The sequence below is a fragment of the Eleginops maclovinus genome, chromosome 17 (assembly GCF_036324505.1).
Source record: "Eleginops maclovinus isolate JMC-PN-2008 ecotype Puerto Natales chromosome 17, JC_Emac_rtc_rv5, whole genome shotgun sequence".
Classification (NCBI taxonomy): Eukaryota; Metazoa; Chordata; class Actinopteri; order Perciformes; family Eleginopidae; genus Eleginops; species Eleginops maclovinus.
Window position 1 is genome coordinate 127,725 of NC_086365.1, and position 15,172 is coordinate 142,896.

General features: G+C 45.5%; 1 protein-coding gene across 6 annotated transcripts in view; it reads right to left on the reverse strand.

Moving 5' to 3' along the window:
• tmtc1 (transmembrane O-mannosyltransferase targeting cadherins 1) overlaps positions 1–9,292 on the reverse strand; it is a 128,802-nt gene extending 119,510 nt beyond the window's left edge. For all 6 annotated transcript variants that reach the window (XR_010167797.1, XR_010167796.1, XR_010167795.1 and 3 more), the window contains exon 1: positions 8,889–9,292. Coding sequence is in view for 3 of the 6 variants with exons in the window: in XM_063905481.1 (XP_063761551.1) it covers positions 8,889–9,184 (296 nt within the window). In the remaining 3 variants the exon portion in view is untranslated. The remainder of the gene's footprint in view (positions 1–8,888) is intronic.
• Between the last annotated feature and the right edge of the window lie 5,880 nt (positions 9,293–15,172).

Here is a 15,172-nt window from a genome sequence, read left to right on the forward strand (position 1 = left end):
TCCCAGACCACACCAGAGGGGGAGAAAGTGGTGGTGTACTTCAGCCGGGCATTCAACAAAGCGGAGCGACGATACTGCGTCACCCACAAGCAACTCTTGGCAGAGGTGCTGTCAATCAGATACTTCAAATACTACCTGTGTGGCCACCCCTTCATCGTGAGGACTGACCACGCAGCACTGCAGTGGCTAATGACATTTAAGGAGCCAGAAGGGTAGATCGCCAGGTGGTTAGAAGAGCTCCAAGCTTTCGACTTCAAGCTGGAGCACAGGGCTGGGGTGCGTCACACCAATGCAGACGCTCTCTCCCGTCGCCCGTGTGCCGTTGACGGACAGTTTCCCTTTGGGGTCCCGATGGAGAGAGTAGCAGTTGATGTGGTGGGGCCGCTTCCTCAGTCAAACAGGGGTAACCGCTACGTCCTCACCGCCATAGACTATTTCACTAAATGGCCAGAGGCGTATGCCCTCCCTGATCAAGAGGCCGAAACATTCCCAGATGCCCTGTTTGGGGGCATGTTCAGCCGGTTTGGAGTGCCGGAGGCCCTGCATAGTGACCGTGGAGGAACTTTGAGTCCCAGGTTTTTGCCTCCATGTGCACACAACTGGAAATGCACAAAACTCGCACCTCCCCCTTGCGGCCTCAGAGTGAGTCGAGAGATTTCATCACAACATGGGCCAGCAGCTGGCCATCCTTACTTCTCAGCACCAGCGTGACTGTGACGATCATCTGCCCCTGGTGCTCATGGCATGTCGCTCTGCAGTTCAGGAGTCCACGGCCCGTTCACCTGCCCTCCTCATGCTAGGGAGGTAGCCACACACCCCTGCCGTTCTGGCGTTTGGTCTGCCGCCGGATTACCTGGATCCTCCCCCTGGGCCTGAGTATGCCAGGAGACTTCAGGACCGCCTCAATTCAGCTCACGCTTCTGCCCGAGGCCAGCAGTTAAGTGCTGGCGTGAAACAGAAACGGAACTACGACACCAGGACAAAAAGGGCAGCACTTCAAGGCTGGGGAGCTGGTCTGGGTTTACAGCCCCCAACGGAAAAAGGGCCAGTGCCCAAAGCTTGAAAGCCAGTGGATGGGTCCCTGCACAGTACTGGAGAGGGTGGGTGAAGTTGTCTACAGGGTACAGCTGCCACCCAAGGGGAGAAAAGTTGTGCTCCACTTCCCCATTGACCCGCCCGTATCAAATCCGGAGCCCCCTGTCCCTTTGACCCCAGCCCCACTGCCGAGAAGGCAGAAGAAACCCCCGAGTCGGTTCAGAGACTTTGTGTGTTAGGTGAGAAGTTAGTAGTAGTAGTAGTAGTAGTAGTAGTGAGACACCTCTGTTCCTGTAGAGGGCAAGAATGTGCCCTGGTCTCACTGGAAGTGATGGTAGTCCACCCAGATCTTCCTAGTCTAACATTTGTTTATGTTAATAAAAAAAAATTAAAAGCTGTTTAAGGCATTTATTTCTGTTTTGATGTTGTGTTTAGCTGTCAGTTTTATTTGTTCCTCGTGGGAGAGAAACTTTGTGGTGGGGGGGGTAGTGTAGCGATCTGGTTGTAGGTTGCTGTGTGGGTCAGTCTGCCGTCCCCTGTCTCTCAGCCAATCACAGAGCTGCCCAGTAAGGTTGGCGGTGTGCTGGGCTGTGATTGGCTGAGCAGGGGGGGATGGCTGTAGTGTGTGACATTGACCCTGTGTGTGTGTTTTTGGGTAATGAAGTTGGTCATTGAAACCAGTGTCCTGGAGTTGAAAAACGGTCTGTTGGTAACAACAGGTTAATTAAAATAACCCAACACTTCAGTCCTGACTCCGCCTCTTATTGGAACATTACAATATGTTGATACAAAGCTAGGCTCCTGCCTGACTCACTGCTACTGTTTTCCTCCGAGTTTGAGAAAGGAACACACGTTGTCAGGGATAATAAAGCTCCGTGTTTTGTTATGATGGCATGGATACGGAGGCACCTTTTTTCCAGCGGAGTCTGCAAGTCTCCTTTTGGGGCTCCCGTTACATGCTGAGAAGGATCGCACACTTTGGATATCCTGCCCGACAAAATGAACTGAAGGACCAGTGTAGCAAGTATGTCACAGACACAACACTATTTGCGCTACTGGACCAGTTCTAGGTTCTAATGGAGTGGGATAAACAATATAAAAATTGACCAGAGACCAGTATTAAAGGAACAAGCCGGCACTTTACTTCTGTGAACAAAGACAAACATTAAAACAGTTATTGAAGAAATACAAAACATTCCTACAGGTAATCGAAACACACGTTTCCCTTATATTTTCTTCAACCTAGGTTAATTTAATTGAATTCAAGCAATCTATTTTTGATTGCTTGCTTTAAGCTATGTTAGACCGGTGCACGAGTAACTAACTTATTTAGGATGTATAAGTTACACCTAATTTGAATGATCTGTTTTTATGAGATAACTCTTTTGCCTCTTTCCACAGGTAGGAAAGTGTAAGAAATAATAATCAATATTATGTGTAATTAAAATACTGTCTTATTCTGAAAACCGTTTTACTTTGAAACTGTTTATTTTGTAACCGGATGTTGTCTTTAGCCTCATATAGCATGTAGCTAATATTGTATTGTATATATGAGTAGAGGGAGAAGGACGCATGGAGTTACATACTAAACACACCACCTCTACCTCTCACTAATTGATGCTGCAATAATACTATTGCGTGTTTAATAACTGATAAACCTCAGAAGGATTGCATAATAGAATATGGTAGGTGAGAGCTTCAGGGCATCGCTAACAAGATGGCGATTGTGAGGTCATAGGAGGACTCGCCCCCGACGACGTCAGCCAATAGAAGAGTCCGGAGAACCCCATGTGACAAGCGGCCAACAGGAGCAATTGTGAGGTCAAAGGAGGACTCGCCCCCGACGACGTCAGCCAATAGAAGAGTACGGAGAACCCCATGTGACAAACGGACAACAGGATCCATCTTCTTCTCTCCAAAGCATTAACAACAGCTGATATTCCAGAAGGAAGTCCCCCCATAAAATTCAAAGACTGTCTGCATCACAAATGACTCTATCCTGCGATTCACCTTTCCAGTAGAGCTCTCTCCCCTCTCAGCTCCTCTGCCCTGACTCCTATAGGTCAATAGGGGTGGTGGTGTGATTATTATTATTATTATTATTATTATTATTATTATTATTAGGCTATTATTATTATTATTATCCACATAATCATACGTGAATCAGCTCAGCTCCTGTTTCACTGTGTATATCTGATGCTGGAGCTGATGCTCCAGAAGGAAGTCACCCAAAAGATAGTATATGGTAAAAAATAAAAATAAAAGACTGCACAGCTAACTCTATAAACAACCAGGACCTTCACAGTGCATTTCAGATTAACTAGCTAGCTATGTAGCAGCGTTCTTTTAGAGCTGAAATGTAACTTTTGACTGCAAAACAACTAAGGTAAGACGTGCAGAGATCTTCTACAGCACACAACACACGCTGTCTCCTGTACAGGGGGCTCTCTGCAAGCCCGGTTTTTATTTGTCAAACAGGGAGCATTTCGTTCATTAATTACATGGGACTTTCTGTTGTTAGCTGGGGGACTGGAGCTAACTTATTGTCACCAACAGCAGTGATCAATACTTACTCTCTTGAAAAAATGTCGTATATCCATTCTTGTTCACGTTCTTCTCCTAATACTGCTCTAGTCGGTTCTGTGTGCTCCGCTCCCGGTACACACATGCTGCGGATACCCAGATGCAGAGACGAGTGCAACCTAGGTTGCAGTGAAAACGTGGACTGGATTTCAGTGATGTGGGCGTGCTCTATGAACAAGTGGAATGGATTGGATAACGACGCACTGACCCTGACTCTCTACCTTTCACTATAGGGAAACTAAGATTTATGACCATATTTAAGTTAATAATGACTGGTTGTATGATTATTTATGTGAACTCATATTCTGGCCACATTATATTGAATTTGTCGGCATTTAAAAAAAAAACGAAACTGAAGCTGAAGTTCATCTGAGCTTTTTAACTCCACGAACTCCATTTGAAGCTGCACAAGTCCGAGCTGGTCGCTTATTTGCTTCATTTCATTGACCTCAATCAGGAATGGGTTTTTCACAAGTAGAAAAATATTGCTATGGTCCTTGAAGTCGTGGAATCTTGATGTGTAGTTTTGCTTGAGCTCAGTTAGCACATCACAGAATTGTGATTGACAGGGCAGGACAGCGTCTGCATGCATCGCCATCACTTTCTGCACGGTGGGGAAGAAACGGTAAACAGAACCACGGACACTTCGTTCGAGTACATCCAGTTTGTCAGAAAATACTCTGACAGCCGTGTAGAGCTCATACACGGTCTTGTTTCTTCCCTGCATCTTGAGATTAAGTTTGTTCAAGTGCTGCGTAATGTCACACAGGAACGCAACAGACAGCACCCACTCTTTATCATCCAAAAAGGAAAATCGGGAAGTCTCCCCTTGGCCGACAATGGACGTGACTTGTGAATGATAATGAAATGTTGATGAATTCTGCTGACAATGTTTTTGTTTTTCGTTTTTTAAAGATCTTTTTAGGTTTTTATTTTTTTTAAGTGGGACTTAAAAGAGCCGCAACTAGTCTTAAAGCGAGCCGCAGGTTGAGTATCGCTGGTCTAAGAGGTCCTTTTTGACAAATCTTATCAGGCTTAAGCTATATACACATAACTTACCAGTATTGTGAACCTACATGCAATTAAACAAGATAGATATGTACTTAATACAATCCCAAAAATAATGACATTAATCTACTAACAAAAACTTGTGTGCATACAGTACATCAAAGACACACCTGCTGACAATGGCAACCGTTGCATAACACTCATGGCCAGCATTTACATCTTTATTCCATTCCATGTCAGAGTTGAGAAGCTAAACGGACATCAGCAGGAAGGAGAGTCTATTGAAGCATAGCACGCTCTTGGGAAGCTATAAGATTTCCTTCCAGAAGGTGAAAGCTGGAACGCTGGGAGGAATGGGTAGATCTACTGTTAAAGTCTCGGTGTATTATCGATATGAACCCCACAGACCTTTTTGTCCCTTGCCATTTTCTCAGTCTTCTACACATTTCGCCGAATAAACTGTATGCAGTAAGCTTATGTTTTAAACTGATAGTACTTTGTTATTATAATGTCAGAAGTGATCCCAAAGAGATCCCTTTTAACCATGCAGGAAAAAATAAACATGGAGTCTTGGTTTCGTATTGAGATTAGGCTAAACATCCAAAACAATTCTGTCACCCAGAATTTGAACTTTCCAACTATAACCACATCGGGAAAAAAATGGATTAAGTGGTTAAATGCTATGTGGAATGGAACAAATCCAAAAAGGGAGAGAGCTGAACAGAGCATGGCTTCACATCTGAACTCTTTATCTCTGATGGTAATTAGATCTAAAGGTGTCCTCTGTAAGCCCTCTTCCACTCCATTATGTGAAGGAGACTCTGGCCTCCACTACCAGTCTTTTATTTATAATTCAATAGGGATGACTGATAAAATAAGTTTGATCTTACATGATAGAATTGAATTGACGACTAGAAAAATCTTTAGTCGAGGACAGCCCTAGAGGTGACCTACACGCCTGAAGAAAACTCTAGCTGTGAACTTTATTTGATGGGCCTGTAACCACCACTCTATAACATGAATGATGATCATGCAAAAACCTATGAATTGAAAGTAAATTCTGACGTCAGAGGCTCTGGTGCCAGGAACATGTGGGCGGGGCTAAGGACGATGACTACAAAGGGGCAGTGGGTGGTGGTAGAGGATTTTCTGTGTGCGTCTCTCCCAGATGACCTGAACGTGCAAGTTTTGAGAGCAACCAGGCTGTGGAGGTAGAGAAGGCCCACGAGCCCTGGCTTTTCCTTTTAAACAGGGCAGATGTATGCAGATCCTTTAAATGGGTTAATCCACACAAAGCTCCTGGGTCCTGGGAGTAACGCAGCTTCAGGGCAAAAACCAGCAGACTTAGAGACAGCTTCATCCCACAGGCACACCTGAGCTCTGTAAAGTTCTCCATAAGCACTCTTCTGTTGTCATCTTTAATTTATTTATCTTAATAGTTTTCACTGCAAGTATTTCATTTCATCTTACTGTATATATATATATATATATATATTTATCATTGTGAAGAGCAAGCAGACGTTTTCCTGTTTTGTATTATAGCAGCTATCAATAAATGGTTTTCATGTCACTATCACAAATAGAATCATAAGGAAAAAAACGCCAGTAAAATATGCCTGTAGAAAACGGCTTATGCCACAATAGGATAGCAAGTTGTCAAGACAGTCAGATTAGCTTCGGTTGCTATGCTAAATTCACTCATCTAATAGCAGAGAAACCTTAATAACAGCGTTGTGATGCCAAACAGTGTCAGTTCAGAATAAAACACCAAAGCAGTGGCGGAGACCAGAGTCAGATTGCTCCGACCAACGCTGCACTGTCCCGGTCACAGGTCGATCCCTCTTCAGTCTCTGCCGGTAAACGGGGAGCAGAAGAAGAAATATGTGGTCTGACTTGCCGAAGGGGGTGCGGGGGCGGGCTTTATATCCATGCTGGAAAGGAGTGTTAACATGGTCCAGTGTATTTCCACCGCGAGTGGGGCAGCTGACGTGCTGATAGTATTTCGGCAGGACTTTCTTCTTGTTGGCTCTGTTAAAATCCCCAGCCACCATTAATGCAGCCTCTGGCCGAGAAATCTCTGTCCTGTCGATAATCCCATACAGCTCCTCCAGCGCTGTGTTGTTGTCAGCGTGCGGCGGAACATACACTGCTGTTAAAACAACAGATGTGAACTCCCTCGGCAGATAAAAAGGCCGGAATCCGATCATGATGTGCTCTAGGCTGGGAGAACAGTCCGAAGAAATTATTTCCACATCTGAGCACCACTTGTTGTTAATCATGAAGCACACACCTCCTCCCTTGCTCTTCCCTGAGTTTATTGTCCAGTCCTGGCGATGAATGGAGAATCCGTGTGGAGCAATGGCGGCGTCCGGTATCGTGGGGTCGAGCCAAGTCTCCGTGAAAACCAAAACATTACAGGTCTTAATGTCCCGTTGAAATGCCATCCTGCTACGGAGTTCGTCCAGCTTATTATCCAGGGATTGGACATTTGCCAGAAGTAAACTCGGTAGAGGAGGCCTGTTTTCCCGTTTCCTCAGCCTGACCAGGACCCTGGCCCGGGAGAGCTCCAGCAGGTAAACACAGAGACTCTCCATTGTTTGCAGGTTGTGGTGGATTATTGCTGTCCACCAGCGACCTGATGTGTAAAAGTTGTTCTCTATCATATTGGATGATAGGGCTCGCTTGGGCGGTTTGCATGTTGCAAAAAAAGTGAAAAACAACCAACAAAGTAAAACAATAAAAACACTAAGATGTGGAGTTGGTGAGCTCGAGACACGGCAACCATCCTAGGCGTAATCTTGCTTACGAAGATAGATAGATAGATGGATAGATGGATAGACGGACAGACGGACAGACAGACAGACAGACAGACAGACAGACAGACAGACAGACAGCTTTAATTTATGAGTTGCAATAAACTACATTTTAGCATTTAAAGCCATACTTTTGCGGTTATTTCGGTGAAAGTAACTCAATGTAGCGCAAGTAACTTGCCTAACACTCTCAGATGGTGAATACTTTCCAGCGGCGGCTGTCGTGAGTTAACTGCAGACTAAACGCCAGTGGACGAACAGCGCAGCAGCGGTCTGTAAATGTCGCTGAAACACCTTTAATAAACATTAAACAATGCTCTGGAGTAAAGTATAAGGTTGGAGAAGTAGTTCTTTAATTTAATCTGGTTGCGTATGAATAAAAACAACACGACCACCGACCCGACGCAGTCCCCCATTGTTGTCGTGAGTGGCGTTGGGGAGAAAATCAGCGACGTAAACGGTGATGTCATGACGCAACACCAGTCTGGCTCTGGGGGGTGGAAACGCACCTGGGGCTACAAAGAAGAAACAGTTCGGAACCAGAAAAGCACAACACAGAGCTAGAACTGGAACTTGTTTGGTTTAAAAGGGGCATAATACCACTTTCTTCCAGCCTGACACACACTGCACATATCCAAATCCATCAATACAACAGGTGGAATATAATAAAGTACATTTATAAAATGTTCAGGTACTTGTATTTTAAGTTAAGTATTTTCATTTTATGCTACTTAATACTTTTACTCTACTACATTTTAGAAGCCAATAATGTACGTTCTATCCACCACATTTATCTGACAGCTTTAGTTACTATACAACTTTGTATATTAGTAAATATAATATAATTTCAATAGTAAATAATAAAAGGTAATTTGCATAATAATAATACAAAATGTAATTAACGAATAAATTAACATTGACATATGATTACATGTTTAGATATCGAGCAGCGGAATACAACATAAGACATATTATTATTTGCCAGCTGTGGTGTGAGACACATTAATCCAGATGTCATCTGAGTTGGTTCAAACCTAAAGAAATAGGTTGTACTGTGGTCAGGGGGCTGCTCTCCTACTCTCACTCATCTATACTGGCAGCGAGGCATTAAGACTGACACATCTCTAGCATATAAACTACCACGCATGTTGGGAGTGAGAGTATGACCAGCACACTTTGAGTATTTTGCATGCCACGTGAAGCCCCTCCAACAAGGTGTCACTTCGAAATGTGTAGTTTGTATTATTCTAAGGGGTTCTGCAACCGTTTGTCTTCACAAGGGGAAAGTTGTATGACGTCAGCGTTAATAGCGTTTTAATATAGCATGCAGGCGCTAGTTCGCGACATGTTTTACACTGCAGGTGATAACACTGCGCTTTAACTAAATCAGGTGTTATTGTTATGAAGCGAAGGTGGAGAAACGGAGCTGGCAAAGCTGGGAAAACTGACCTGAAGGTGAGTATGCACAGCGGTCTGTAGGACTTGTGGCTCGTGTTGTCCGCCATCCTTTTGCCCCAGAAGTCGTTGCTGAAGACGTTCTTTAGGCTGGAGCCGGGTCGGACGTCCGGGTTGTTGATAATAGCCCACACGTCGTCGTGCACCAACTCTCCGTGGAGAGAGCTGCTGTAGCAGAGGGCGCACACCGCGGCGAGTAGGGCGTATCGACCCACAGCCAACACCGCCTCGGGCTGGACGGTGAGCCGTGGCGGCAGGCGGGACTTCTTCTCCCGTCCCAGTGCTCTCATGTCGGGCCTGGCTTGTCCCGCTGCAGCGCTGTGCTGAGGATAGATCCAGGGGGCCGGGATAACACGTCCATCCCGCCGATAGAGAGCGGCTGTGTGTGTGGACCAGAGCGTGAGTACGTTGTGCTTGAGTTGTGATGCATTCAGGTGACGTCGGGGAATGCCAGAATCATGGTTTCTCCGTGCCCTCCTGTCTATTCGGTTATTTTATTTCGTTGTGGCTATTATTTAACTTTAATTGGTTTATTAACACATTCAGCTATAAACTTAGGCATATTTACATAACATTTTCTATAATTTCTTGTCTTAAAATATGCTTTTGAAATCATTTTGATATTAAACACTTTATAAGCTCGTCAGCTTCCAAATGCATTTCCTTGTCTGAGATCTCAAGTCAGTCCTTTCTCTAAGAACATTTTTTTTAAAACGCAAAGGTAAGTTCAGGAATGTAAGGTAACAGACGAAACCTAAAGCAATGTGGCTAAAAAATACCATAAATGCGTTTGTCAGATGATGACAGATGGTATATTCTCATCTCATACAGCAAGAATAAACAGGTGCAAAAGGATTCTTCTGAAGGAATGAGTTTAGGTAGTAGCCTACCACTTGTGCTGTCTGTAATCAAATTAACTGAAAAAGTCTGATAAAATGTCTACATGAGGAGATGAACGGCAAACGTTTAAGTAGGCTAAAGTATGACTATTCTATGAACTGTTTTTGTTATTGACCGGTCATTAAGTCTAGAAATTGAAAAAAGGCACGATTAAGTCATTATTTTAGAATACACGAGCTCATGTGCAGTACCATAACGCAACATCAGCACTGAGAATCCGCCTGCGAACGCATGCGCAGGAGCACTTGACAGGCCGACAAACACTGTGCAGAAAACCAATAAAGCTCTATGGAGCTATAACAGGGTCAAAAGTTTTGATAATTAAAAAAAAAAGTATCCTGAATGTATCCTTTCAAACTAAAAATAAGTGTTTGAAATGTTTTTTCAGGATGAATATTATTTTTGAATTAATTAACTTTTGAACATATTTTAGCATGTGAATCTTTTTTTCAGTTGTAGATTTTACGTTTTCAGATTCAAGACAATTATTTTATTACTTTCAAATCTTGTTTTTCAGGTTTTTCATTTTTTTTTCACCTTCAGATGTTGCTTGTGACAGCCCCTCCCTCTGTCATGTTGCCTTCATGGTGGCGCAAGAAATATAACTCAACACTTTCTATTCACAATACTCCCGTGATTGGTGGTAAACAAAATTGCATCAAATTGCAATGAATTAGAATGTATTGGTGTCAATATAACCATGCCACAACAAATGTGATTTGTTTTAATAGTTATTTATCGGCCTCCTTCTTCAAAAAATATTTTTAATGAGAATATTAGTAAATTATTAAAAGAATGAAATTTTAACAAAGAAGTTCTTTAATGGCCGATTTTACCATCAACTCGGAGGATAAATCTGCTAGAAGGAATCTTAAACAGATAACCGATAACCTTGACCTTGTGCAACTGATCAATGGACCTACAAGAATCACTAATTCCACCAGGACACAAATTGATCTTATATTTAGTAACAAACCAGAGAGAATTTTAAAATCTTTTAATATGTTTACTGGCCTCTCTGACCACAATATGATTTTAGCTGCCAGGCAACTAACAAAGAGATGTTTTAGCCCTTCTGTCAGGCAAAATGACTCTTATGGAATTCCCCAAAACAAAATATGAGACCTTTATAAATGCTGTTCAACAAATTAAATGGGATGATATTTTAGCTCAGTAGAGACCATGAAAAAGACAGTAGGATGTTCTCAAAAACATTTCCGTCAGGGTCGCCGAGGTAACAGCTCCAGCAGAGAGTCCCAACTTTCCTTTCCCTGGCCACATCAACCAGCTCTGACTGGGGGATTCCAAGGCGCTCCCAGGCCAGCGAAGAGATATAATCCCTCCACCTGGTCCGAGGTCTACCCCTCGGTCTCTTCCCAGCTGGACGTGCCTGGAACACCTCCCTAGGGAGGCGCCCAGGTGGCATCCTCACTAGGTGCCCGAACCACCTCAACTGGCTCCTTTCAACGCGAAGGAGCAGCGGTTCTACTCCGAGTCCCTCCCGGATGACTGAACTTCTCACCTTATCCCTAAGGGAGATGCCAGCCACCCTGCGGAGAACTCCCATTTCGGCCGCTTGTATCCGCGATCTCGTTCTTTCGGTCATGACCCATCCTTCATGATCATAGGTGAGGGTAGGAACGAAGATGGCCCGGTAGACAGAGAGCTTTGCCTTCTGGCTCAGCTCTCTTTTCGTCACAACAGTGCAGTAAAGCGACTGCAGTACCGCTCCCGCTGCTCCGATTCTCCGGCCCATCTCACGCTCCATTGTTCCCTCACTTGAAAACAAGACCCCGAGATACTTGAACTCCTTCACTTGGGGTAAGGCTTCATTCCCTACCTGGAGTGGACAGTCCATCGGTTTCCTGCTGAGAACCATGGCCTCAGATTTGGAAGTGCTGATCCTCATCCCAGCCGCTTCACACTCGGCCGCGAACAGATCCAGTGAGCGCTGAAGGTCACAGACCGATGAAGCCATTAGGGCCACATCATCTGCAAAAAGCAGGGGTGCAATCCTTAGCCCACCGAACTGCAGACCCCCTCCCCCACGACTACGCCTCGAAATCCTGTCCATGATTATCACAAACAGGATTGGTGACAAAGCGCAGCCCTGGCGGAGGCCAACCCTCACCGGAAATCGGTCCGACGTGCTGCCGAGGACCCGGACACAGCTCTCGCTTTGAGAGTACAGAGATTGGATGGCCCTGAGTAGAGACCCCCTCACCCCATACTCCCGCAGCACCTCCCACCCTCTCATTCACTGGGGTAAACTCCAACAAAGCAGCACTCAACCGGGGGCTTGTGAGTATCCCCACACCCGCTTGGCGCCTCACACCTTGGGCAACTCCGGAGAAGAATAGAGTCCAACCCCTATCCAGAAGTAAGGTTCCAGAGCCGACGCTGTGCGTAGAGGTGAGCCCCACCCAGAGGTTGCGCTAGACTTTTTCATTGTCCGTCATTTTGACGGGCAGGGTCGTAAAAAATCCGTCATTGTCCATTATTATCTGTCATTGTATTTTAACTTTTAAATGGTTATATTAGGCCTAAGCCATAATGCTTATATTTAATAGCCTCAATTGTTTTTTATTGACTTATTGTCATAAAAAAAATAATTCACAGAACAAGCGTGTTTTAATAATAATTATTTATTTATGCATTTCTTTCTGACGATCAGAACTTTTTCAGCTGTGAAAACATAGCGGCTGTGCCTTAGAACGATGGGCTATTTTAGCCGAACGAAGTCAATTATAGTGAAAATACAAACAGCTCAAGCAGCTCAAACTTTCCTTCTTGGCCGCATGGATTTGAACAGTGCGCTTGCCTGCGTGTAATCAAAAGTGTCAATGGATTCTGCTGCCGAGGCGATTGACATTAAATGCTGCGCCTTTGCCTCCGACAGACGACTTCTCGTGGCGGTTTTTATTTTATTTTGAAGGCTGAACCCCCGCTCAGCTGCAACACTAGACACTGGGATAACCAGCGCCACCTCAGCCAACGCTCTAAAATCGGGAAACATTTCCCCTAGCGAAGTGATGAGCAGCCGACAGGAGCCCCTGAACGAGGGATTTCCCGACCCTGCCAGCACTCTCTTCATCGGGAGAAAATCCCTCTGCATGCGGTCATTTTCAACCAGTGGTGCAGCTGCACCCCGCGGTGACCCGTATTGGTCACAGACGCGCTCCAATGCCTCTAGTCCGTGAGTCTTCAACGCGCTGTCAGCTGTGGGATAGCGCGAGGCGTTGAGCACGGTGTCGAGATCTGCGATGATTCCCAGATGCTCTTCGGGGAATCTTTTTTTCACTGACTTGGTGATCTCTGCCAGGTATTGAGAGCGCAGCTTGGAGAAGGCCTGAGCATCTGGCTGCGTGAGGGTGATGCCACAGAATCTGCCGTCCTGTGATGCCTCGTTGAACTTTCTCTCCGCCACCCCTGGCTCACTTATCAGGTCATCCAGGCTGGCAAGTGTCATGTTGACCACTGGCTGGATGGAGGAGATGTTGACGTCCTCTTTTTGGAACGTGAGGTTCATCCTGTTGACCACAGACAGGACGTCAGTGAGGAGGTGTGTCAGGGCAGGGAATGTGGACTTCTGGAGCTGCCTCCTCAGACCCTTCGCTACCGGACAGTCTCTCGCGGCTTCCTCCTCCTCCAGCTCCAGCACCAGAGCAACCCAATTTGCCCGCATGCCCTTAACTGCCCTCTCCAGGGACAGCCAGCGCGTAGCAGATGGCTGCTTCAAACTCAGCAAGTCGTGTTCATCCATTTCTTTCTGGAGTTCCTTCAGTCTATGGGTTCGGATGGGGGAATTTTTGTAATACGTGTAGGTGTTGTTGACTGTGGTGACATAAGCATCTATCTCACGCACAGCTTTTGATGCGTCTCGGGCTGCCAGTGCCGTCCTGTGCGCACCACAGTGTATGTTTACAAGGTAGGGACAGTCATTCTGGCGCAGCTGTTGTGCGACTCCGTTTTTTCGTCCCACCATCACATTGGCCCCATCACTGCCCAACCCAACAACCCGAGACATCGCTACTCCACGACCTGAAAGCACATCTTTAATTTTTGCTGCGATGCATTCAGCTGTGCCAGAGGGTATGGCATAGTTGCCCATGAACACAGTTTCAGGCTCCCCATTCTGTTGAAGAGATAGGTACGTTATGAGCATTTTCTCAACAGTTATGTTGGTTGTTTCGTCTACTATCACCCCCACATATCTGCTGCTTGCGATGCGGTCATCTATGGCAGAGGTTATGGTCGCTGCTATCGCTTCCTCCATCTGGTATACTGTGTCATGGTGTGTGTACGTGTGTGCAGTGTTCAAGTTTGGACACCCGGCAGACTGTAAGAGATGAATCAGTTTTGGGTACTGATGGCTCGGTGTACTTGTATTTGCCATGTGTAACACAACCTTAAGTTGTGTTTTTAGTGCCTCGTTACAGGCAACCTGGGACTTTTCTACGTGCTTCTCCATCTGCACACTCTGATTGACCACCGCGCAGGATTCGATGTGGCTGTGGCTGCTTTTGTGGTCATTGAGGGCCGATTTCTGGATGGTCGTGCAGCCCTTAACAAATCCATTGTTCGCTTTTGCCCTTCTGCAGATGTCGCAAAACATTTTGCCTCCTTCTGCCCTCAGCCAAGTAAACTCCCTCTCCCACTGAACCCTGTACTCCCGCCTGACCTCCTTCCCGCTGCTTGTTGCTTTCGCTCCCGGGGCCGCTGACAGAACAGCCGTTACTGCAGGTCCCCCTTCTTCATTATCCTCCAGTACATCACTCCCTCTCTTCTCTCCTCTCTCAAGACCACCGGAGCTGGGCTTTTTTAAAAATCCTGTTACACTAAGCTGCCGTGACATCTTGCTACACCTTATCGTAACACTGATTTTTATTTTAAAGGGCTGTGATCGTAATGCTGATCTTAACTTGTGATGCTGACCGTATACTCTATCCGGATAGACAACGAATGCACGAGCGATGAAAGAGATGACAGCTAATGAACGGCTAATAATTAGCTCATTAATATGCACGAGCACGCCACCAACAGGTCAGGAGTGAAGGCTACCGGTAGCGATTCATTAGTCTATCTGTCAAAGTAACGGACGGCCATCGGATTCTGCCGTAGGATAAGATGTCCACCCCTTGCACAATGTAGGCCTACATGTTGGTTTGTTTGCCTGTACTTTCATTAAAATGATCGCAGATATTTGAGCAACCGTGATCCTAGGCGTCCTTAACAATAACAGCACTGATCACGTACAGGAGACAGCGAAGTGACACAAACGACTCAATGCATCTCTTTTAAATAGCAAAATTACGCCCACATGCTTTCTGCAGATGATTGAGAAGGGGAAACAGCCCACTGAAACAGGTAGATAGCCT